This window comes from Bufo gargarizans, chromosome 11, assembly GCF_014858855.1.
Source record: "Bufo gargarizans isolate SCDJY-AF-19 chromosome 11, ASM1485885v1, whole genome shotgun sequence".
Classification (NCBI taxonomy): domain Eukaryota; kingdom Metazoa; phylum Chordata; class Amphibia; order Anura; family Bufonidae; genus Bufo; species Bufo gargarizans.
Genome location: NC_058090.1, coordinates 84,849,693 through 84,874,988, shown reverse-complemented (window position 1 = coordinate 84,874,988; position 25,296 = coordinate 84,849,693). Strand labels below are relative to the sequence as shown.

The window sequence follows — 25,296 nt, the reverse complement described above, 5'->3', positions numbered from 1 at the left end:
TGTCACAGCTGTTCCATCATCTATCTGGTTTAGATTTGCCCCCTGCAACACCTGGGTACAGATTGGAGGAGAACCCTCGTGGGTATGTGAGCGACCGGACACTAGTGATGGGTAACCCCCTACATACAACGGTTTTCGTTGTGATGGTGGGCTCCTATCCAGGCATGGCATGAGGACAATCTGGTTTCCGGGCTGTCTGTGTCGGTCTGGTTCGCTATACCCTGAAGTACCATAATCTGGGTAAAGGGCATCTTTCCAGTCTCCAAGATGGCGTCCCGGCATGGGACGTGAATGGGACATGCGCAGTGAAGCACCTAGGCCGGATGTGATGATGTAGTGGTGACGCAGCAGAGGGCGGCCTCTGATGACGCAAGGCGACAGACAACAGGCGATATCCCCTTCCTGGTGCCGGACCGAGACAACAGTGAGTCGGTAATGGGACCCAGCGATCGTACAGCTGCGGCGTTCAACTTACATAGGATCAAGTAATAGCATAGCTACAAGTTTTTGAAAGTGTCCTTTGATCCATTTCTCAGCTCCTCCCTCAGTATGTTCACACGCTTTGGGCACATCCACCGGCTGTGTACTAATATAAGTGCAGCCGATGGGTCTGCCCTCCTTTTATTCACCATATGTATACAAATGTCTGATATATGCACTTGAATGATGTTTCACATTGTATTAACATCGGATATATGTAACTGATGACATTTGTTTTATTTTTGCACTTGTAATTTTTGTAATTATGTTTAAGTATTGGCTAACCTTGAACACGCCCCTTGGGGTGGGACGTGTAGTGATCACATGATTTGTAACTTAATTAACTCACCTATATAACTGCAGACACTTGATTTGTATTTGTGCTTGAGAAAGGCTCAGTATTGGAGCCGAAACGTTGTACCGCAAGGTTGATTAAAACCACTTTTACCTTTTCAAGACCGGAGTGCCGTCCTTTTTCTGGATTTATTGATTGGGGTAAGAAGTCGATTCCCCTGGAACGTGCACCCTATTTTTCCCTCATTGCAGTCAGTGCCGCCATTTTTCGTATCTATATATACAGACGTGGACAAAATTGTTGGTACCCTTTGGTCAATGAAAGAAAAAGTCACAATGGTCACAGAAATAACTTTAATCTGACAAAAGTAATAATAAATTAAAATTCTATAAATGTTAACCAATGAAAGTCAGACATTGTTTTTCAACCATGCTTCAACAGAATTATGTAAAAAAATAAACTCATGAAACAGGCATGGACAAAAATGATGGTACCCCTAACTTAATATTTTGTTGCGCAACCTTTTGAGGCAATCACTGCAATCAAACGCTTCCTGTAACTGTCAATGAGACATCTGCACCTCTCAGCAGGTATTTTGGCCCACTCCTCATGAGCAAACTGCTCCAGTTGTGTCCGGTTTGAAGGGTGCCTTTTCCAGACTGCATGTTTCAGCTCCTTCCAAAGATGCTCAATAGGATTGAGGTCAGGGCTCATAGAAGGCCACTTTAGAATAGTCCAATTTTTTCCTCTTAGCCATTCTTGGGTGTTTTTAGCGGTGTGTTTTGGGTCATTGTCCTGTTGCAAGACCCATGACCTGCGACTGAGACCAAGCTTTCTGACACTGGCTAGTACATTTCTCTCTAGAATTCCTTGATAGTCTTGAGATTTCATTGTACCCTGCACAGATTCAAGACACCCTGTGCCAGACGCAGCAAAGCAGCCCCAGAACATAACAGAGCCTCCTCCATGTTTCACAGTAGGGACAGTGTTCTTTTCTTGATATGCTTCATTTTTTCGTCTGTGAACATACAGCTGATGTGCCTTGGCAAAAACTTCGATTTTTGTCTCATCTGTCCACAGGACATTCTCCCAGAAGCTTTGTGGCTTGTCAACATGTAGTTTGGCATATTCCAGTCTTGCTTTTTTATGATTCGTTTTCAACAATGGTGTCCTCCTTGGTCGTCTCCCATGTAGTCCACTTTGGCTCAAACAACGACGGATGGTGCGATCTGACACTGATGTTCCTTGAGCATGAAGTTCACCTTGAATCTCTTTAGAAGTCTTTCTAGGCTCTTTTGTTACCATTCGGATTATCCGTCTCTTAGATTTGTCATCAATTTTCCTCCTGCGGCCACGTCCAGGGAGGTTGGCTACAGTCCCATGGATCTTAAACTTATGAATAATATGTGCAACTGTACTCACAGGAACATCTAGTTGCTTGGAGATGGTCTTATAGCCTTTACCTTTAACATGCTTGTCTATAATTTTCTTTCTGATCTCTTGAGACAGCTCTTTCCTTTGCTTCCTCTGGTCCATGTCGAGTGTGGTACACACCATATCACCAAACAACACAGTGATTACCTGGAGCCATATATATAGGCCCAATGGCTGATTACAAGGTTGTAGACACCTGTGATGCTAATTAGTGGACACACCTTGAATTAACATGTCCCTTTGGTCACATTATGTTCTGTGTTTTCTAGGGGTACCATCATTTTTGTCCATGCCTGTTTCATGAGTTTATTTTTTTACATAATTCTGTTGAAGCATGGTTGAAAAACAATGTCTGACTTTCATTGGTTAACATTTATAGAATTTTAATTTATTATTACTTTTGTCAGATTAAAGTTATTTCTGTGACCATTGTGACTTTTTCTTTCATTGACCAAAGGGTACCAACAATTTTGTCCACGTCTGTATATATATATATATATATATATATATATATATATGTATATAAAATATCTTAAAAAATATATTTATTTTTATTTTTTTACACTTTTTAAACATTCCTCTAAGGAGCTTGAACATGCGATCACCTCTGTCAATGCATTAGCATTGGAGTCTATCAGAAATCTGCTGTATTCCTAAGGAGCCCTGCCACAGGCAAGGTCTCCATAAGAAGATACCGTATTTTCAGACTATAAGACGCACCTCGGATTTGGAGTAGGAAAATAAGAAAAAAATAATATTTTTACATTAGACCTCAGAGCAGACCCCCAAATCAAACCCCCAAGCTCCATAAGCCTCAGTCAGACCGTTGAACCTTTATCTGCCTTAGATCAGACCCCCCCGCCTCCATTAGCCTCAGACAGCCTCCCATCAGCCTCAAATCAAACCCCCTCAGCCTCCATTAGCCTCAGACAGCATCCCATCAGCCTCAACTCAAACCCCCTCAGCCTCCATTAGCCTCAGACAGCATCCCATCAGCCTCAACTCAAACCCCCTCAGCCTCCAATAGCCTCAGACAGCATCCCATCAGCCTCAACTCAAACCCCCTCAGCCTCCATTAGCCTCAGATCATCCCCCATCAGACCGTCCAGCCCCCATTAGACTTAGATCAGACCCCCCAGACCCAATCAGCCTCAGATCAGACCCCTCCCAACTGTGGCCCAGCTCCGGAGCAGGCGGCATCTTTCAAGAGACGACATCTGCTGGACATGTACAGCTGAAGGAGTTAAATGTCTGTGGTCGGCATTACTGCTGATCACAGACATCAGTGTAAATCCGCGGGCTCCCGGCGGCGAGGGCGCCATCTCCAGCGTCCCCTCTGCTGGGCTGCAGCAGTGACATACTGTTTGGTATGCAGTCAATCACTGATCTCAGCAGTGTGCGGATCTATACCGCTGAGGCCAGTGACTGGCTGCAGTGATAAATGGGACATCCGCCCAAACAAGACATCACTGCTGCAGCCAGTGGAGACCAGAAGGCGCTCATGAAGGTGAGGTAAGTGAGTTTTCATTTTTTATTTTTTAACCCCCCCAAATGGGTTAGATTAATAATTACACGACTAGGCTTGAAGGGGGCAACACTTCCCATACTGTAGGTGTGCGTGTGAGGTATACATGGAAATGGTGAGGCATTTTAGGATGAAAAGGCTGGCGTGCACTTACTGTTGATGCCCTCCTTATTACTAATGATTCCAGTGGTGATGGCGTCATAGTACTGCTTGTTACTCATCAGTGTATACATCCCCAAGATGGCTGCAACAGAAGAACACACCGCCGTCAGTACCGGCTCCACCGTGCAAGGCCCCATATAATATAATGGAAGAAAACAAGAATCCATGTCTGAACTGAGATTAGTGGTCGTGTACAATGTAGAAGGACACAGAGACCAGGCTCCTTCCCGAGGAACCCATGGAATGAACTGGAGGGTCAGCTCATCCCTCTTGGTGGCACCAAAGCTTGGCTGTGAGAATAAATGATTAATATACCACGTCCTCGCCCCCGACACACAGTGTAAGGAGATACCCCCGGCCTCACACTCTCCCATACTAAATATACACTTGACTCAGATCCAAATCTTCAGAGTTCTGCTGACTGGAGGGAAATGGTGTGGACTCAGCTACTGGTGCAGAAGACGGCGAGGACAACATGGACAAATCATAACCCCAAGAGTGGGCAGCACATCAGACTTACCCATTCAAGTTAGTTCAAGTTATCCCCTACCCACAGGATGGTGGGACCCTCTGCCGAGCCATTCAATCTGCTTAGGAGTGCCAGAGATGGCCGCATACAGCACTGTGGATAGGGGAGAACTTATAAACTTGGCACAACCCCTTTAATTCTGCCTTTTGCAACTTGTTTATTTCAATGAGTAGTCCTTAAAGGGGTTGTCCAGTGCTTAAATAGCTACGACTAGGGATGTGCAAGGTGATTGATCTCATCAAGCAGACTTCATCATCTGTGAGAACCTGCCCCCGCGCTGGTAAGGAATCTCCCCTGCCACTTGACTGACAGCGTCGGACATCTCACGCCTGTGCCACTACTCTAATTCGCAGGGCAAACTCTGAGTCTCTGCTCCAACGACTGTTCAGGAAGTGTGGAGGAGCAGACACAGTTGCCGCTCCATTAGTGGAAGCAGAACCTCTGCACTTGGGCAGATACTTGGAGCAGGAGTGACAGTGTCAGGGCCCACTGAGAAAAAGAATCGATTCGCTCATCCCTATTTATGACCTATCCTGTTGAAGGGTCATCGATATCTAAACCAGTGGTGGTCCAACTCCCAGTCAGCTGATGAAAGGTGCTATTGGGTTTGGTCAAGCACTGCGCCTCTTCCTCGGCCTGTGACACCATGGCCTTCAAGTAAATAGGACTGAGCTGCAATACCAAGCACAGCCACTATACAATGGACAGCGCTGTGCTTAGTAGACAGTGAAGAAGCCACAACTTTATTTAGCTGCAGTCACATTGTTGAAGTTGAAGGAAGCATTCAGAGAACCACTACAGAGTCAAAGTTTGTGAGAAATCTCTTCCGCCACTGCATTATCACTTTGAGATGTGCCAAATGACAAACTAGGCACTGCTATATTCGTAAATGTGGAGTGTTTGTTTCTCTTCTGACTGGTTGCCATGAGTATCTCCATTGTGTCCCTCAGTAAATGTTCACGTCATCTACGATGGAGGTGTTTGATCTTTAAGGCTCCTGGAGATGGGCATGGTTTCTCAGTGAGGTCACATCGGAGCTTCTGACATTTGAGTCAACCATCTAACCATACCCATCTGAATCACCACCAGCTGAATTAATATCATGCACTCATCCCTCTGCAGATGCCCTCACATGAGGTGCTCTCCTAGATTGCTTGACCTCCTTCAGTTTTATAAAGCCTTGCCATAGAGGAGATAGACCTTCACTAGTCTGGTGACCCCAACACCAAAAAGTCTGGACTGTAGACTTAAGAGCTTTCTGGTTGAGCTCTTCATGAGTAAAATGTACTAGGACCACCTTCCAACATGAATGAGGTGGCAACCTATGACTGGTCAGAAAGCCAAGCCTTACCATTGGTGGTAATCTAAGTAGGGGTGGGACCTCTATGTACACTCCGTGTGGTTAGCCCAACGATTGGAAGTCATGAGGTCCCTGATATAACTGGCATGTTCTTGTGCACGCCATCATCTACTCATCCATTCTAATGATGATGGTCCAGTCTTCTGCCTCATGTTCTTGGTTTTGTATATTGATGCACACAGAAGATTATACCGCCCACATGGCTCGTACCTGCAATGTCGCACATCTCAGCATCAGTGGCGTTGGCCAAGGCCTCCTCCAGCTCAGGTTCTAGAGTGATCTGCTCCTCTTTAGGGATCTCCCTCTTTGCCTGTTTTGGGATAAAGGGTTTTCCTGTTGAGAAAAGAGAAGGTGACTGACGATCTGAATAGTCTAACTCCAGTCACCTCCAGAGCTGCACTCACTATTCTGCTGCCTCTTCCTTGAAATCCAGCACACCTGTGCGGACACGAATCCTACCATAACGTTCAGCTGAAACCTTTCGATTCAAATGCATTGTGGGAAATGCTGCTGTTTATAGACAGTGGATCGGCAGAGGGCAGCACGGTGCTGTGTACCCTCCTGACAGCTAACTGGCAACCGGCAGAATTTTGATGCAGCTTTGGCTATGACAGGAGACAACGTGCAATGACAAGGACACAGACATAACTGCACCCTTCTCTTGAGATAAAAAAGTCTTACAAATCATTATACATTCAAATGGAACAAGGCAGGGCAAGGAAGAGGTCAGTGAGTTCAGCACTGCGAATATAGCCTGCACCTGTCTACGCCCGTCACTATCCAACTATGGGGGGGGGAGGGAACTGAAGGGGCACGGCAGAAGCTACACTCCACAACAGGAACAAGAATATGTGCCCCTTCTATGGATTCCAAGACGCGCAATGTCAGAGAATAAGATGCGTTATAGGCAACTTCCGGATTTGTAGATCTAGTGTATAAGAGATCATAGTAAGAGATGCCGGAATAGGAAATGTAACTTACCCTTCTTCTCTCCAGTGAATGGAACAAGGTCTTCTCTCTCCTCCGAATCCAGAGCCTCCTTCTCCAGATGCTGTAAGAGGGCGTCTCTGTCCAGAGGGCCGGTGGCGGTCTTTGCGGTTTGGTTTCTTTGGCGCATCCCGGCCGGTAGAAGAATGTTCTAGGAAACCATTAAGAAAAAAATCTATGTAGTAAACACGATAACTACTATAATACTGCTCCTGTGTACAAGAATTTAACTGCTATAATACTGCTCCTATGTACAAGAGTATAACTACTATAATACTGCTCCTATGTACAAGAATATAACTACTATAATACTGCTCCTGTGTACAAGAATTTAACTGCTATAATACTGCCTCCTATGTACAAGAATATAACTACTATAATACTGCTCCTATGTACAAGAATTTAACTGCTATAATACTGCCTCCTATGTACAAGAATATAACTACTATAATACTGCTCCTATGTACAAGAATATAACTACTATAATACTGCCTCCTATGTACAAGACTATAACTACTATAATACTGCTCCTATGTACAGGAATATAACTGCTATAATACTGCTCCTATGTACAAGACTATAACTACTATAATACTGCCTCCTATGTACAAGACTATAACTACTATAATACTGCCTCCTATGTACAAGAATATAACTACTATAATACTGCTCCTATGTACAAGAGTATAACTACTATAATACTGCTCCTATGTACAAGAATATAACTACTATAATACTGCCTCCTATATACAAGAATATAACTACTATAATACTGCTCCTATGTACAAGAATATAACTACTATAATACTGCCACTATGTACTAGAATATAACTACTATAATACTGCTCCTATGTACAAGAATATAACTACTATAATACTGCCCCCCTATGTACAGGAATATAACTACTATAATACTGCCCCCCTATGTACAGGAATATAACTACTATAATACTGCCTTCTATGTACAAGAATATAACTACTATAATACTGCTCCTATGTACAAGAATATAACTACTATAATACTGCTCCTATGTACAAGAATATAACTACTATAATACTGCTCCTATGTACAAGAATATAACTACTATAATACTGCTCCTATGTACAAGAATATAACTACTATAATACTGCTCCTATGTACAAGAATATAACTACTATAATACTGCCTCCTATGTACAAGAATATAACTACTATAATACTGCTCCTATATACAAGAATATAACTACTATAATACTGCCTCCTATGTACAAGAATATAACTACTATAATACTGCCTCCTATGTACAGGAATATAACTACTATAATACTGCTCCTATGTACAAGAATATAACTACTATAATACTGCCTCCTATGTACAGGAATATAACTACTATAATACTGCTCCTATATACAAGAATATAACTACTATAATACTGCCCCCTATGTACAAGAATATCACTACTATAATACTGCTTCTATGTACAAGAATATAACTACTATAATACTGCTCCTATGTACAAGAATATAACTACTATAATACTGCTCCTATGTACAAGAATATAACTACTATAATACTGCTCCTATGTACAAGAATATAACTACTATAATACTGCCTCCTATGCACAAGAATATAACTGCTATAATACTGCCTCCTATGTACAAGAATATAACTACTATAATACTGCCTCCTATGTACAAGAATATAACTACTATAATACTGCTCCTATGTACAAGAATATAACTACTATAATACTGCTCCTATGTACAAGAATATAACTACTATAATACTACCTCCTATGTACAAGAATATAACTACTATAATACTGCTCCTATATACAAGAATATAACTACTATAATACTGCTCCCTATGTACAAGAATATAACTACTATAATACTGCTCCTATATACAAGAATATAACTACTATAATACTGCCTCCTATGTACAAGAATATAACTACTATAATACTGCCTCCTATGTACAGGAATATAACTACTATAATACTGCTCCTATGTACAAGAATATAACTACTATAATACTGCCTCCTATGTACAGGAATATAACTACTATAATACTGCTCCTATATACAAGAATATAACTACTATAATACTGCCCCCTATGTACAAGAATATCACTACTATAATACTGCTTCTATGTACAAGAATATAACTACTATAATACTGCTCCTATGTACAAGAATATAACTACTATAATACTGCTCCTATGTACAAGAATATAACTACTATAATACTGCTCCTATGTACAAGAATATAACTACTATAATACTGCCTCCTATGCACAAGAATATAACTGCTATAATACTGCCTCCTATGTACAAGAATATAACTACTATAATACTGCCTCCTATGTACAAGAATATAACTACTATAATACTGCTCCTATGTACAAGATATAACTACTATAATACTGCTCCTATGTACAAGAATATAACTACTATAATACTACCTCCTATGTACAAGAATATAACTACTATAATACTGCTCCTATATACAAGAATAGAACTACTATAATACTGCTCCCTATGTACAAGAATATAACTACTATAATACTTGCTCCTATATACAAGAATATAACTACTATAATACTGCCTCCTATGTACAAGAATATAACTACTATAATACTGCCTCCTATGTACAGGAATATAACTACTATAATACTGCCTCCTATGTACAAGAATATAACTACTATAATACTGCTCCTATATACAAGAATATAACTACTATAATACTGCCTTCCTATGTACAAGAATATAACTACTATAATACTGCCTCCTATGTACAGGAATATACTACTATAATACTGCTCCTATGTACAGAATATATACTGCTCCTATGTACAAGAATATACTACTATAATACTGCCTCCTATGTACAGGAATATAACTACTATAATACTGCTCCTATATACAAGAATATAACTACTATAATACTGCCCCCTATGTACAAGAATATCACTACTATAATACTGCTTCTATGTACAAGAATATAACTACTATAATACTGCTCCTATGTACAAGAATATAACTACTATAATACTGCTCCTATGTACAAGAATATAACTACTATAATACTGCTCCTATGTACAAGAATATAACTACTATAATACTGCCTCCTATGCACAAGAATATAACTGCTATAATACTGCCTCCTATGTACAAGAATATAACTACTATAATACTGCCTCCTATGTACAAGAATATAACTACTATAATACTGCTCCTATGTACAAGAATATAACTACTATAATACTGCTCCTATGTACAAGAATATAACTACTATAATACTACCTCCTATGTACAAGAATATAACTACTATAATACTGCTCCTATATACAAGAATATAACTACTATAATACTGCTCCCTATGTACAAGAATATAACTACTATAATACTGCTCCTATATACAAGAATATAACTACTATAATACTGCCTCCTATGTACAAGAATATAACTACTATAATACTGCCTCCTATGTACAGGAATATAACTACTATAATACTGCTCCTATGTACAAGAATATAACTACTATAATACTGCCTCCTATGTACAGGAATATAACTACTATAATACTACTCCTATATACAAGAATATAACTACTATAATACTGCCCCTATGTACAAGAATATCACTACTATAATACTGCTTCTATGTACAGAATATAACTACTATAATACTGCTCCTATGTACAAGAATATAACTACTATAATACTGCTCCTATGTACAAGAATATAACTACTATAATACTGCCTCCTATGTACAAGAATATTAACTACTATAATACTGCTCCTATATACAAGAATATAACTACTATAATACTGCTCCTATTACAAGAATATAACTACTATAATACTGCCTCCTATGTACAGGAATATAACTACTATAATACTGCTCCTATGATACAGAATATAACTACTATAATACTGCTCCTATGTACAAGAATATAACTACTATAATACTGCTCCTATGTACAGAATATACTACTATAATACTGCTCCTATGTACAAGAATATAACTACTATAATACTGCTCCTATGTACAAGAATATAACTACTATAATACTGCTCCTATGTACAAGAATATAACTACTATAATACTGCTCCTATGTACAAGAATATAACTACTATAATACTGCTCCTATGTACAAGAATATAACTACTAGAATACTGCTCCTATGTACAAGAATATAACTACTATAATACTGCTCCTATGTACAAGAATATAACTACTATAATACTGCTCCTATGTACAAGAATATAACTACTATAATACTGCCTCCTATGTACAAGAATATAACTACTATAATACTGCTCCTATGTACAAGAAGATAACTACTATAATACTGCTCCTATGTACAAGAATATAACTACTATAATACTGCTCCTATGTACAAGAATATAACTATAATACTACCTCCTATGTACAAGAATATAACTACTATAATACTGCCTCTATACAAGAATATAACTACTATAATACTGCTCCTATGTACAAGAATATAACTACTATAATACTGCTCCTATGTACAAGAATATAACTACTATAATACTGCCTCCTATGTACAAGAATATAAACTATAATACTGCCTCCTATGTACAAGAATATAACTACTATAATACTGCTCCTATGTACAAGAATATAACTACTATAATACTGCTCCTATGTACAGAATATAACTACTATAATACTGCTCCTATGTACAAGAATATAACTACTATAATACTGCCCCTATGTACAAGAATATATACTATAATACTGCTCTATGTACAAGAATATAACTACTATAATACTGCTCCTATGTACAAGAATATAACTACTATAATACTGCTCCTATGTACAAGAATATAACTACTATAATACTGCTCCTATGTACAAGAATATAACTACTATAATACTGCTCCTATGTACAAGAATATAACTACTATAATACTGCCTCCTATGTACAAGAATATAACTACTATAATACTGCCTCCTATGTACAAGAATATAACTACTATAATACTGCTCCTATGTACAAGAATATAACTACTATAATACTGCTCCTATGTACAAGAATATAACTACTATAATACTGCTCCTATGTACAAGAATATAACTACTATAATACTGCTCCTATGTACAAGAATATAACTACTATAATACTGCTCCTATGTACAAGAATATAACTACTATAATACTGCTCCTATGTACAAGAATATAACTACTATAATACTGCTCCTAGTGTACAAGAATATAACTACTATAATACTGCTCCTATGTACAAGGAATATAACTACTATAATACTGCTCCTATGTACAAGAATACAACTACTATAATACTGCTCCTATGTATAAAAATATAACTACTATAATACTGCCTCTTATGTACAAGAATATAACTACTATAATACTGCTCCTATGTACAAGAATATAACTACTATAATACTGCTCCTATGTACAAGAATATAACTACTATAATACTGCCTCCTATATACAAGAATATAACTACTATAATACTGCTCCTATGTACAAGAATATAACTACTATAATACTGCCACTATGTACTAGAATATAACTACTATAATACTGCTCCTATGTACAAGAATATAACTACTATAATACTGCTCCTATGTACAAGAATATAACTACTATAATACTGCTCCTATGTACAAGAATATAACTACTATAATACTGCTCCTATGTACAAGAATATAACTACTATAATACTGCTCCTATGTACAAGAATATAACTACTATAATACTGCCTCCTATGTACAAGAATATAACTACTATAATACTGCCTCCTATGTACAAGGAATATAACTACTATAATACTGCTCCTATGTACAAGAATATAACTACTATAATACTGCCTCCTATGTACAGGAATATAACTACTATAATACTGCTCCTATAGTACAAGAATATAACTACTATAATACTGCTCCCTATGTACAAGAATATCACTACTATAATACTGCTTCCTATGTACAAGAATATAACTACTATAATACTGCTCCTATGTACAAGAATATAACTACTATAATACTGCTCCTATGTACAAGAATATAACTACTATAATACTGCTCCTATGTACAAGAATATAACTACTATAATACTGCCTCCTATGCTACAAGAATATAACTGCTATAATACTGCCTCCTATGTACAAGAATATAACTACTATAATACTGCCTCCTATGTACAAGATATAACTACTATAATACTGCTCCTATGTACAAGAATATAACTACTATAATACTGCCTCCTATGTACAAGAATATAACTACTATAATACTGCCTCCTATGTACAAGAATATAACTACTATAATACTGCCTCCTATGTACAAGAATATAACTACTATAATACTGCCTCCTATGTACAAGAATATAACTACTATAATACTGCTCCTATGTACAAGAATATAACTACTATAATACTGCTCCTAGTACAAGAATATAACTATATAATACTGCTCCTATGTACAAGAATATAACTACTATAATACTGCTCCTATGTACAAGAATATAACTACTATAATACTGCTCCTATGTACAAGAATATAACTACTATAATACTGCCTCCTATGTACAAGAATATAACTACTATAATACTACCTCCTATGTACAAGAATATAACTACTATAATACTGCTCCTATGTACAAGAATATAACTACTATAATACTGCTCCTATGTACAAGAATATAACTACTATAATACTGCTCCTGTGTACAAGAATATAACTACTATAATACTGCTCCTATGTACAAGAATATAACTACTATAATACTGCCCCCTATGTACAAGAATATAACTACTATAATACTGCTCCTATGTACAAGAATATAACTACTATAATACTGCCTCCTATGTACAAGAATATATCTACTATATACTGCTCCTATGTACAGAATATAACTACTATATACTGCTCCTATGTACAAGAATATAACTACTATAATGCTGCTCCTATGTACAAGAATATAACTACTATAATACTGCTCCTATGTACAAGAATATAACTACTATAATACTGCTCCTGTGTACAAGAATATAACTACTATAATACTGCTCCTATGTACAAGAATATAACTACTATAATACTGCCCCCTATGTACAAGAATATAACTACTATAATACTGCTCCTATGTACAAGAATATAACTACTATAATACTGCTCCTAATGTACAGGAATATAACTACTATAATACTGCCCCCTATGTACAAGAATATAACTACTATAATACTGCTCCTATGTCAAGAATATAACTACTATAATTACTGCTCCTATGTACAAGAATATAACTACTATAATACTGCTCCTATGTACAAGAATATATCTACTATAATACTGCTCCTATGTACAAGAATATAACTACTATAATACTGCCCCCTATGTACAAGAATATAACTACTATAATACTGCTCCTATGTACAAGAATATAACTACTATAATACTGCTCCTATGCTATGTACAAGAATATAACTACTATAATACTGCTCCTATGTACAAGAATATATCTAATATAATACTGCTCCTATGTACAAGAATATATCTACTATAATACTGCTCCTATGTACAAGAATATAACTACTATAATACTGCTCCTATGTACAAGAATATAACTACTATAATACTGCTCCTATGTACAAGAATATAACTACTATAATACTGCTCCTATGTACAAGAATATAACTACTATAATACTGCTCCTATGTACAAGAATATAACTACTATAATACTGTCCCTATGTACAAGGATATAATACTACTACAATACTACCTTCTGCAAATACATGGACCCCAGACCAGGCCTTACTCATGGTTGTAGTCCTCATTACCTCAGGGTCCATCTCTTGCAGCTCCAAGTCCAGTTGGGCCAGCTCCTCTGCAGACATTGCCCCCATGATCGCATCTTCATCTATGTCCCGATACTTCTCCAGCTCCTTCTGGTAAGACATGGTGGTGGTGGAGGAGGTGGCGGCTTTTCAGCCCCTTCTACAAGAGAAGAAACAATGTTAGACCATAGGCTCCATTCACACGTTCGTAGTGGTGTATTGCGGATCCGCAGTACACCCGGCTGGCACCCCATAGAGTTGCCAATTCTTGTCAGCAATTGCCGACAAGAATAGGACATGTTCTATTATTTTCTGGAGCCTGGACCGGAAGATCGGCGGTGCGCTCCGGAAATGCGGATGTGGACAGCACACTGTGTGCTGTCTGCATCCATTCCTGCCCCATAGAGAATGAATGGGTCCGCACCCGTTTCGGATAATTACTTAACGGGTGCGGACACATTCTACGGACGTGTGAACGGACCCTTAGTAGGTGGTTGTGTTTTTTGGGTCCTCAGGTTGTAGCCCACGTTTCCCCTGCAGGGTGGGTGTACTGTGATCCCCCTTGGAGTTTGGGTTAAGTAGTAGTTGTTCCCTGTGACACCTCCGCTGTGATAATGACACATCCATAAAGCGAGTATGCAGAAAGCAACCATAAAAAGGTATGGCGGCACATCTCCTCACATGCAGACAGTAACACTGGGACATCGGGATTATACTAACTAGAAGCGGAATATAGTGGACGGGCCGGACACACGTGTGACCAAAAATGTGCGGAGAGAGCTTCTATTTATCATGTATAATATAGTATAATCCCTATCTCCCAGTTATATTGTTTGTATGTGAGACCTTGTCATGTCTTCATTACAACCCCCCCCCCCAATGTTCTGGTATCTATAATACCGCAGTGTAGATCTTGTGTAGTCTTTATGGACCTTACTACATAGACTATATCCCCCTAGGATTAACATACACTGCATAAATAATACCGCCATACAGTGCATTAATAGTAACAAATAGTGTATAAATAATACTGTCATAATGTGCATTAATACTAACAGTATATAAATAATACCAAACAGTGCATTAATACTACTAACATTGTATAAATACTGTACAGTGCCCTAATACTACTAACAGTGTATAAATAATACAGCCATCCAGTGCATTAATACTACTAACATACAGTATATGAAAAATACTGTCATACAAGAACATTAATACTACTAACAAATAGTGTATAAATAATACTGTCACACAGTGCACTAATACTGCTAACAGTGTATAAATAATACAGCTATCCAGTGCATTAATACTACTAACATACAGTGTATAAATAATACCATCACACAGGGAACTAATATTAATAACAGTGTATAAATAATACAGCCATCCAGTGCATTAATGCTACTAACACACAGTGTATAAATAATACCGTCATGCAAGAACATTAATACTACTAACAAATAGTGTATAAATAATACTGTTACACAGTGCACAAATACTACTAACAGTGTATAAATAATACAGCCATCCAGTGCATAAATACTACTAACATACAGTGCATAAATAATAATACTGTCACACAGTGCATTAATACTAACATACAGTGTATAAATACAGCGATCCAGTGCATTAATACTACTAACATACAGTGTATAAATAATACTGTCATGCAAGAACATTAATACTACTAACAAATAGTGTATAAATAATACCGTCACACAGTGCACTAATACTACTAACAGTGCATAAATAATACAGCCATCCAATGCAATAATACTACTGACACAGTGTATAAATAATACAGCCATCCAGTGCATTAATACTACTAACATACAGTGTATAAATAATACCGTCACACAGGGCACTAATACTACTAACAGTGCATAAATAATACAGCCATCCAGTGCATTAATACTACTAACATACAGTGTATAAATAATACTGTCATACAGTGCATTAATACTAACATACAGTGTACAAATAATACAGCGATCCAGTGCATTAATACTACTAACATACAGTGTATAAATAATACTGTCATGCAAGAACATTAATACTACTAACAAATAGTGTATAAATAATACCGTCACACAGTGCCCTAATACTGCTAACAGTGTATAAATAATACAGCCATCCAGTGCATTAATACTACTAACATACAGTATATAAAAAATACTGTCATACAAGAACATTAATACTACTAACAATGTATAAATAATACCGCCATCCAGTGCATTAATACTACTAACATACAGTGTATAAATAATACTGTCATACAAGAACATTAATACTACTAACAATGTATAAATAATACCGCCATCCAGTGCATTAATACTACTAACATACAGTGTATAAATAATACTGTCATACAAGAACATTAATACTACTAACAATGTATAAATAATACAGCCATCCAGTGCATTAATACTACTAACATACAGTGTAAAAATAATACTGTCATACAGAGCATTGATTGGTTCCGATGACTTATCCTCATGGTAGGTCATCAGTATCTGATCGGTGGGGGCTCGACACCCAGGACCCCCGCCGATCAGATGTTTGTGAAGGCACAGGCACTCCTGTGCGCGCTGCTGCTTTCCCTAGGTCATGTGACAACGCGCTTATTGGTCACGTGGATCAGGAGTAGTTCGGCCCCAAAGAAGTGAATGGGGGTGAGCGCAATACCGAGGACGGCCGCAGCCCACAGGAGCACTGGTGTCGGCGGGGGTCCTGGGTGTCAGCCCCCCACCGATCACATATAGACGACCTATCCCGAGGACATAAAATCCTGGAAAACTCATTTATTACTAAAAATATGTAGTGCATAAATAATACCGCCATACAGTGCAGACCACCATGCAGTACCATAATAATTCTCATCAGTCTTACATACCGTATACACGGCACATTAGTACAACACGCCGTATACCGTACACATCATGCATATAGCGGCGCACACACAGGGGACCCACAAATAAGAATATGACCCCTTACAGGTCCTGAGACGAGACTCCAAACCCCCTGACTGGAGTACAACCCAAAAACCCTGGGGCCCCAGTGCAGATCCTCACCCCAATGTAAAGCCTGGGATGGGCCCCTCTGTGCAGGAGCCTGTGCTGCCTCTGTATACTGTACAGTCCTGTGTACCGCCAGATGCAGCACACAGGGGGTCCTGGGCGGAGAGCTCGCTGTCAGTGCCGCCTGCTGCCCACGAAGAGTTAATCAGCCTCAGACAGAACTGACTCAGCAGGGGCCCGAGCCGCCAGGATCCTAATCTAAACTGACAGGGGGCCGGGACTACTACCTACTACTACACCCAGTATGGAGGGAGAAGTGGTACTGTGCACTACACCCAGTATAGAGAGAGAAGTGGTACTGTGCACTACACCCAGTATAGAGGGAGAAGTGGTACTGTGCACTACACCCAGTATAGAGGGAGAAGTGGTACTGTGCACTACACCCAGTATAGAGGGAGAAGTGGTACTGTGCACTACACCCAGTATAGAGGGAGAAGTGGTACTGTGCACTACACCCAGTATAGAGGGAGAAGTGGTACTGTGCACTACACCCAGTATAGAGGGGGAGAAGTGGTACTGTGCACTACACCCAGTATAGAGGGAGAAGTGGTACTGTGCACTACACCCAGTATAGAGAGAGAAGTGGTACTGTGCACTACACCCAGTATAGAGGGAGAAGTGGTACAGTGCACTACACCCAGTATAGAGGGGGAGAAGTGGTACTGTGCACTACACCCAGTATAGAGGGAGAAGTGGTACTGTGCACTACACCCAGTATAGAGGGAGAAGTGGTACTGTGCACTACACCCAGTATAGAGGGGGAGAAGTGGTACTGTGCACTACACCCAGTATAGAGGGAGAAGTGGTACTGTGCACTACACCCAGTATAGAGGGAGAAGTGGTACTGTGCACTACACCCAGTATGGAGAGGGAGAAGTGGTACTGTGCACTACACCCAGTATAGCGGGAGAAGTGGTACTGTGCACTACACCCAGTATAGAGGGAGAAGTGGTACTGTGCACTACACCCAGTATAGAGGGAGAAGTAGTACTGTGCACTACACCCAGTATAGAGGGAGAAGTAGTACTGTGCACTACACCCAGTATAGAGGGAGAAGTGGTACTGTGCACTACACCCAGTATAGAGGGAGAAGTGGTACTGTGCACTACACCCAGTATAGAGGGAGAAGTGGTACTGTGCACTACACCCAGTATAGAGGGGGAGAAGTGGTACTGTGCACTACACCCAGTATAGAGGGAGCAGTGGTACTGTGCACTACACCCAGTATAGAGAGGGAGAAGTGGTACTGTGCACTACACCCAGTATAGAGGGAGAAGTGGTACTGTGCACTACACCCAGTATAGAGAGGGAGAAGTGGTACTGTGCACTACACCCAGTATAGAGGGAGAAGTGGTACTGTGCACTACACCCAGTATAGAGGGAGAAGTGGTACTGTGCACTACACCCAGTATAGAGAGGGAGAAGTGGTACTGTGCACTACACCCAGTATAGAGAGGGAGAAGTGGTACTGTGCACTACACCCAGTATAGAGGGAGAAGTGGTACTGTGCACTACACCCAGTATAGAGAGGGAGAAGTGGTACTGTGCACTACACCCAGTATAGAGGGAGAAGTGGTACTGTGCACTACACCCAGTATAGAGGGAGAAGTGGTACTGTGCACTACACCCAGTATAGAGGGAGAAGTGGTACTGTGCACTACACCCAGTATAGAGGGAGAAGTGGTACTGTGCACTACACCCAGTATAGAGGGAGAAGTGGTACTGTGCACTACACCCAGTATAGAGGGAGAAGTGGTACTGTGCACTACACCCAGTATAGAGGGAGCAGTGGTACTGTGCACTACACCCAGTATAGAGGGAGCAGTGGTACTGTGCACTACACCCAGTATAGAGGGAGCAGTGGTACTGTGCACTACACCCAGTATAGAGGGAGAAGTGGTACTGTGCACTACACCCAGTATAGAGGGAGAAGTGGTACTGTGCACTACACCCAGTATAGAGGGAGAAGTGGTACTGTGCACTACACCCAGTATAGAGGGAGAAGTGGTACTGTGCACTACACCCAGTATAGAGGGAGCAGTGGTACTGTGCACTACACCCAGTATAGAGGGAGAAGTGGTACTGTGCACTACACCCAGTATAGAGGGAGAAGTGGTACTGTGCACTACACCCAGTATAGAGGGAGAAGTGGTACTGTGCACTACACCCAGTATAGAGGGAGCAGTGGTACTGTGCACTACATCATGGAAAAGTGAACAGTCAGCTCCTGAGGTTGATGTACTGGAAGCCGGTGAATGGGCAAGCGTAAGGACCTGAGCGACTCCGAAAAGCGAAAATATGGGGGGTTCAGCATTTCCAATATGGCCGTTCTTGCAGGGTGGTTGCGTTATGTGGTGGTTAGTACCTACCAAAAGTCTCCAAGATGGGACAACCGGTGGCAGGGTCATGGCTATGCAAGGCTCAGTGCACATGGGAAGTGAAAACTAGCCCGTCTGTCCCATCCCGCACAGAAGCTACTGCAGGGCCCGGTGCTGTGTGGCCCCTGGGGTGATACTGCTGTGTCCTGCATTCACTACGGCCACTAGAGGCGCTGTACTGCTGCTCCCTTGTCCCAGGAGGTTGCACTCGGGGGATTATGGGAGGTCGGGGATGCTGCCCGTTACTAGACATGGAGAGTTAGAGGGGCTCCGGAGAATTCCTCGATGTCCACTCTGCGGCACATTCAGCCAGTGCCAACCCGGATTATCCCTGACTGCACCGCTGCTCACGAAAGGGTTCACCCCCGGGCCAAATAACCCTTCGTGTGCCAGCGGGACAACAGCTGCCACCCCCTGCAGTCAGAGCGTGCCCGGAAACTACAAATGCCAACATGCCCTGTCAGTCTAGGCCGAGAACACTGATTGTCCTAGAGATGTTGGGTCAGCTGACGGGCATGTCAGTGGTGGTGGAGGTGCCGTGACTGGCACTTTGGAGGGTGCTAACCATAAAAAGACGGTCAGATCACAAATATATGACATTTACTTACATAGTGTGGCGCCACCTGGTGTTCAAAGTGTAAAGCCATATGAACGTCCACCTAATAAGCAGGGTGCTGGTGGATGTGTATGCTCAATCACCGTCCCTACTCTTCTCATTCCTATTCTCAGCCTATACAAAGTGCTTCTCCACTGCTCGTCAGGGAAGGACCAGAGCCGGTGCAGTAGTATGGCGGTATGCAGCAATAATCAGCAGTCTGAGGAGTGACTTGTGAGCACACAAGTGCTATTTATCTTCATTGCATTGTACAACTATTATTTTTACCATCTGCAGGAGAACCTGCTGGATTCTACCTTTAAGGCTGCCAGAGGGGGGAGAAGACTGATTAGGATTGCATTAGGGACTATACATACAGCTAACAGGGGTGTAAGGAAAATTACTGTGGACTATATTTACTGCTGCTAGAAGTGTAAGGAGACTGACTGGTGAACAAACTTGGGAATACATTTACAGCTTTTAGAAGACGAGTGAATGGGAACTTACTGGGGACTACTTTTACAGCTGCCAGAAGTGGAGGGAGACTGACTGGAAACTCATTAAGGATAATCTTTACAGCTACCTGAGGAGGAAAAATACTTACTAAGGAATTTACTTGATATTATATTTACTGTTAGCTGAGAAGGGAGGGAACTAAATTTAAGGCTGCCAGAGGAGGAAGGAGATGGATTGGGAATTTATGAAGTACCATGAGATATTTACAGCTGCCAGAAGTGGAATGAGACTAAATGGGCACTTACTGGGAACAATATTTATAGGTGGTACTAAGGACTACATTTACTGTTGCCAGAGGTGGAAGAAGATTGCCTGTGAACTACATTTACAGCTGCCATAGGAAGCAGGAGACTGACTGGGAACTTATTGTGGATTATGTTTAAAGCGACCTAAAAGTGACTCACTATGGAATTTACAAAGGATTATATTTACTGCTAGATCAAAAGGGAGGAGTTTGACTGGGAACTATATTTAAGGCTGCAAGGGGAGGAAGAAGACTGACTGGGAACTACATTTACAGCTGTCAGAGGAAACAAGAGACTGACTGGGAACTTATATTTAAAGCTACCTGAAAGTGACTGGCAAGGGAATTTACTTAGAATTATATTAAACTGCTAGCTGAGGGAGGAAACTGAATGAGAACTATATTTATTTAAGGCTGCAAGAGGAGGAAGAAGACTAACTGGAGGTGAAATGGAGCATACAGGTATGAGAGTCATAGAATGGGTGCCAAATGTCTCAGTTGTAGGCAAAAAACAGAGACAAGGGTTATGCGACGCTGCCCAATATTACCACCCCCCAGCAACAGCAGAGTACCCCTTTATGTGATTAGTGGGGTAACCCCTTTATGTGGTTTTGGACTCCCAGCATAACCAGTGGTGGCATTCTGGACCCAAAATACATTCGGCTGCTTACAGAATACGGACATCTGCACAACATCCTATGAAAGCTGGACCTGCAGGTAGAACTCAGCAAATAAATAGGCCCCAAACGTTCCCGGGGCCCGAGGGGGGGGGGGGGGGGGGTTGAAGTCATGTGACAGGATAGAGCGTAATCCTGCTCAAAATCCCAGATAACCCAGCTTTCCCATAGCTTTGAAAGGCATTTATCACATACACTCCATGTATACACAGACTGGTAAGGGATTGGCACCCCCCCACCCCCCATCATATATAACCACCTGTCTGTGTCCGCTCCCTGAGGGGGCCCTTGTTAAAAATAATCCCCCCATGCAAGACCCTTAAATCTGGAAGAAAACACAGCAGCTGCACTGGGACCCGTGTGCTCGCCCCACAGGGACAGGGCTGCAAACCGGGATTTACACCCTCGGCTCTGACCGCGCTCAGAAAAGCGCAAAATTTGCAAAAAGTAACTAAAAACTAATTAAAAAAATAAACTAATTAATCACTTGCATTAGGAAAATAAAACGCAAACTCTTTGGTCTAAGAACACCGATCCCAGTTGTCAGGTTTGCACACAAATAAGGTCCGGAGTTGTCAGGAGCCCCCAAACCAGGATATTTCTGGCACCAAGGCCCCCGCTATAGCGTTACCGCTACCAGAAATATACTTTCCAAGAGGCATCGGCACATGAAAATCAAAAAAATGATTAAAACTATTTTAACCCGAATGACATAATAAATAAAGTTTGAAAAAATAAATGAAAAATTTCCAAAAATTCCTATAAAGAAAAATCAAGGCTGAATTCAGTTACGTAATCACATAAAAGTAATACAAATGCTACTAATGTTCTTACCACATAAAAATACAACCCGGCGCAGAAAATAAAATAAAAAACTATTGTAAAAAGTTACAGAACTTCTACATAAAGCCCCCATAAACTTGGGATCCTAAAATATCAGCAGGCTTACCTTGTGACTCTCCTGCCCGCAGTGTGCAGGGGGTCTGACCGAGCCTCAAAAGGGGATACTTTTGGAAGGGGTGTGACCCGGGCTGTCATTAGGCTGCAGCTGGCGTACGGATCTTCCTCCGGGGGACACCTAGTGGTCACTTTCCAGTACTGCGTCCTGGCTACCCCTATCACCTGCTCGAAAAACTCACAAAGACAGGGAGTCATTGCATCAAGAGGAGTCTGTGACTGGAACTGTATGAGCATGCGGGAAAAAACACTGCTGCAAAAATAACATCTTGGGGGAAAAAAATATGTGGTTTCTAAAATTTTAAAAAAGATCTGATTTTTTTGAAAAAAAAGTGGTTTACAAAGTTAATAAACAGAATCAGATTTTTAGGAAAAATATGTGGTTTATAAGGTTATAAAAAAATCCGATTTTAGAAAAAAAAATGTGGTTTACAAAATAAAAAAAATCTGATTTCATAAAAAAATTAAATAATCAGATTTTAGAAAAAAAATATGGTTTACTAGGTTAATAAAACAAACTAAAACTGTCATTTATAATGAATACAATTCAGGAAAATTTTCAATAACTGTGCTCAATTATAACAAAATAAAAACTCAACAATAAGATAAAACATCATATAATACAATAAAATAAAAAGAGATAATATAAAAATGGATTACATTACTGTAAATAAAATTTTTTTTTTTTTTTTTTAAACAATCTAAATATTCTCTCTTTATCCCCCTGACATCCTGTGCTAAATTCAGGAACAAACCCGCAGGACTGTAAGAACTGTTTACTTAGTTGTCCCCAGACACCAGTTTTTTGTTTTTTTTTGGTGGGGGTGGTAAAATGTCCTCTTTTGAAAAAATAAAAAAAAGAGAGCACAAGTTCAGCAAATTAATAAAAATTCTTGAAATTTCTGAATATTCGTGCAGCGGTATTAATTCAATTGCCATCAGAAGTATTTTGTTAGATTTTTTTTTTTTTTTTACATTTTCTCAATTGCACAAAATTTTAAAAAACACTTTTGGTTTTGCTCCCATTTTGCATGAGCTGAACTCAAACATTTTAAAACATTTTCTACAGACGCAGAAGACCCGTTACTCTCAAATATTGTTCACAAATCTGTCTAGATCTGTGTCAGTGAGCACTTCTCCTTTGCCGAGATAATCCATCCCACCTCACAGGTGTGGCATATCAAGGTGCTGATTAGACAGCATGAATATTGCACAGGTGTGCCTTAGGCTGCCCACAATAAAAGGCCACTCTGAAATGTGCAGTTTGATCACACAACACAATGCCACAGATGTCGCAACATTTGAGGGAGCGTGCAATTGGCATGCTGACTGCAGGAATGTCTACCAGAGCTGTTGCCCGTGCAATGAATGTTCATTTCTCTACCATAAGGCGTTTCAGAAAATTTGGCAGTACATCCAACCGGCCTCGCAACCGCAGACCACGTGTAACCACCCCAGCCCAGGACCTCCACATCCAGCATGTTCACCTCCATGATCGTCTGAGACCAGCCACCCGGACAGCTGCAGCAACAATCGGTTTGCATAACCAAAGAATTTCTGCACAAACCGTCTCAGGGAAGCTCATCTGCTCGTCGTCCTCATCGGGGTCTGGACCTGACTGCAGTTCGTCGTCGTAACCGACTTGAGTGGGCAAATGCTCACATTCGATGGCGTCTGGCACGTTGGGGAGGCGTTCTGTTCACGGATGAGTCCCGGTTTTCATTGTTCAGGGCAGATGGCAGACAACGCGTGTGGCGTCGTGTGGGTGTGCGGTTTGCTGACGTCAGCGTTGTGGATCGAGTGGCCCATGGTGGCGGTGGGATTATGGTGTGGGCAGGCATATGTTATGGACAACGAACACAGGTGCATTTCATTGATGGCATTTTGAATGCACAGAGATACCGTGACGAGATCCTGAGGCCCATTGTTGTGCCATTCATCCACGACCATCACCTCATGTTGCAGCATGATAATGCACGGCCCCATATTGCAAGGATCTGTACACAATTCCTGGAAGCTGAAAACATCCCAGTTCTCGCATGGCCAGCATACCACCGGACATGTCACCCATTGAGCATGTTTGGGATGCTCTGGATCGGTGTATACGACAGCGTGTTCCAGTTCCTGCCAATATTCTGCAACTTCGCACAGCTATTGAAGAGGAGTGCAATCTTCCACAGGCCACAATCAACAACCTGGTCGACTCTATGTGACTGAGATGTGTTGCACTGCGTGAGGCAAATGGTGGCCACACCAGATACTGACCC

The 25,296-nt window shown here is 40.5% G+C and overlaps 1 protein-coding gene across 2 annotated transcripts in view; it reads right to left on the bottom strand.

The window, feature by feature from the left end:
* TMOD4 (tropomodulin 4) overlaps nt 1–23,169 on the bottom strand; it is a 38,651-nt gene extending 15,482 nt beyond the window's left edge. Inside the window, exons 1-5 of one of the 2 annotated variants that reach the window (XM_044272514.1) lie at nt 23,022–23,169; nt 14,586–14,742; nt 6,767–6,923; nt 5,996–6,118; nt 3,889–3,978 (exon numbers count right to left, since the gene is read on the bottom strand). In XM_044272514.1, the coding sequence (XP_044128449.1) occupies nt 3,889–3,978; nt 5,996–6,118; nt 6,767–6,923; nt 14,586–14,705 (490 nt within the window). In that variant the 5' untranslated portion in view covers nt 14,706–14,742; nt 23,022–23,169. Of the gene's footprint in view, nt 1–3,888; nt 3,979–5,995; nt 6,119–6,766; nt 6,924–14,585; nt 14,743–17,656; nt 17,802–23,021 lie in introns of those variants that run through there. The other variant, XM_044272515.1, reaches the window with a different exon arrangement.
* Between the last annotated feature and the right edge of the window lie 2,127 nt (nt 23,170–25,296).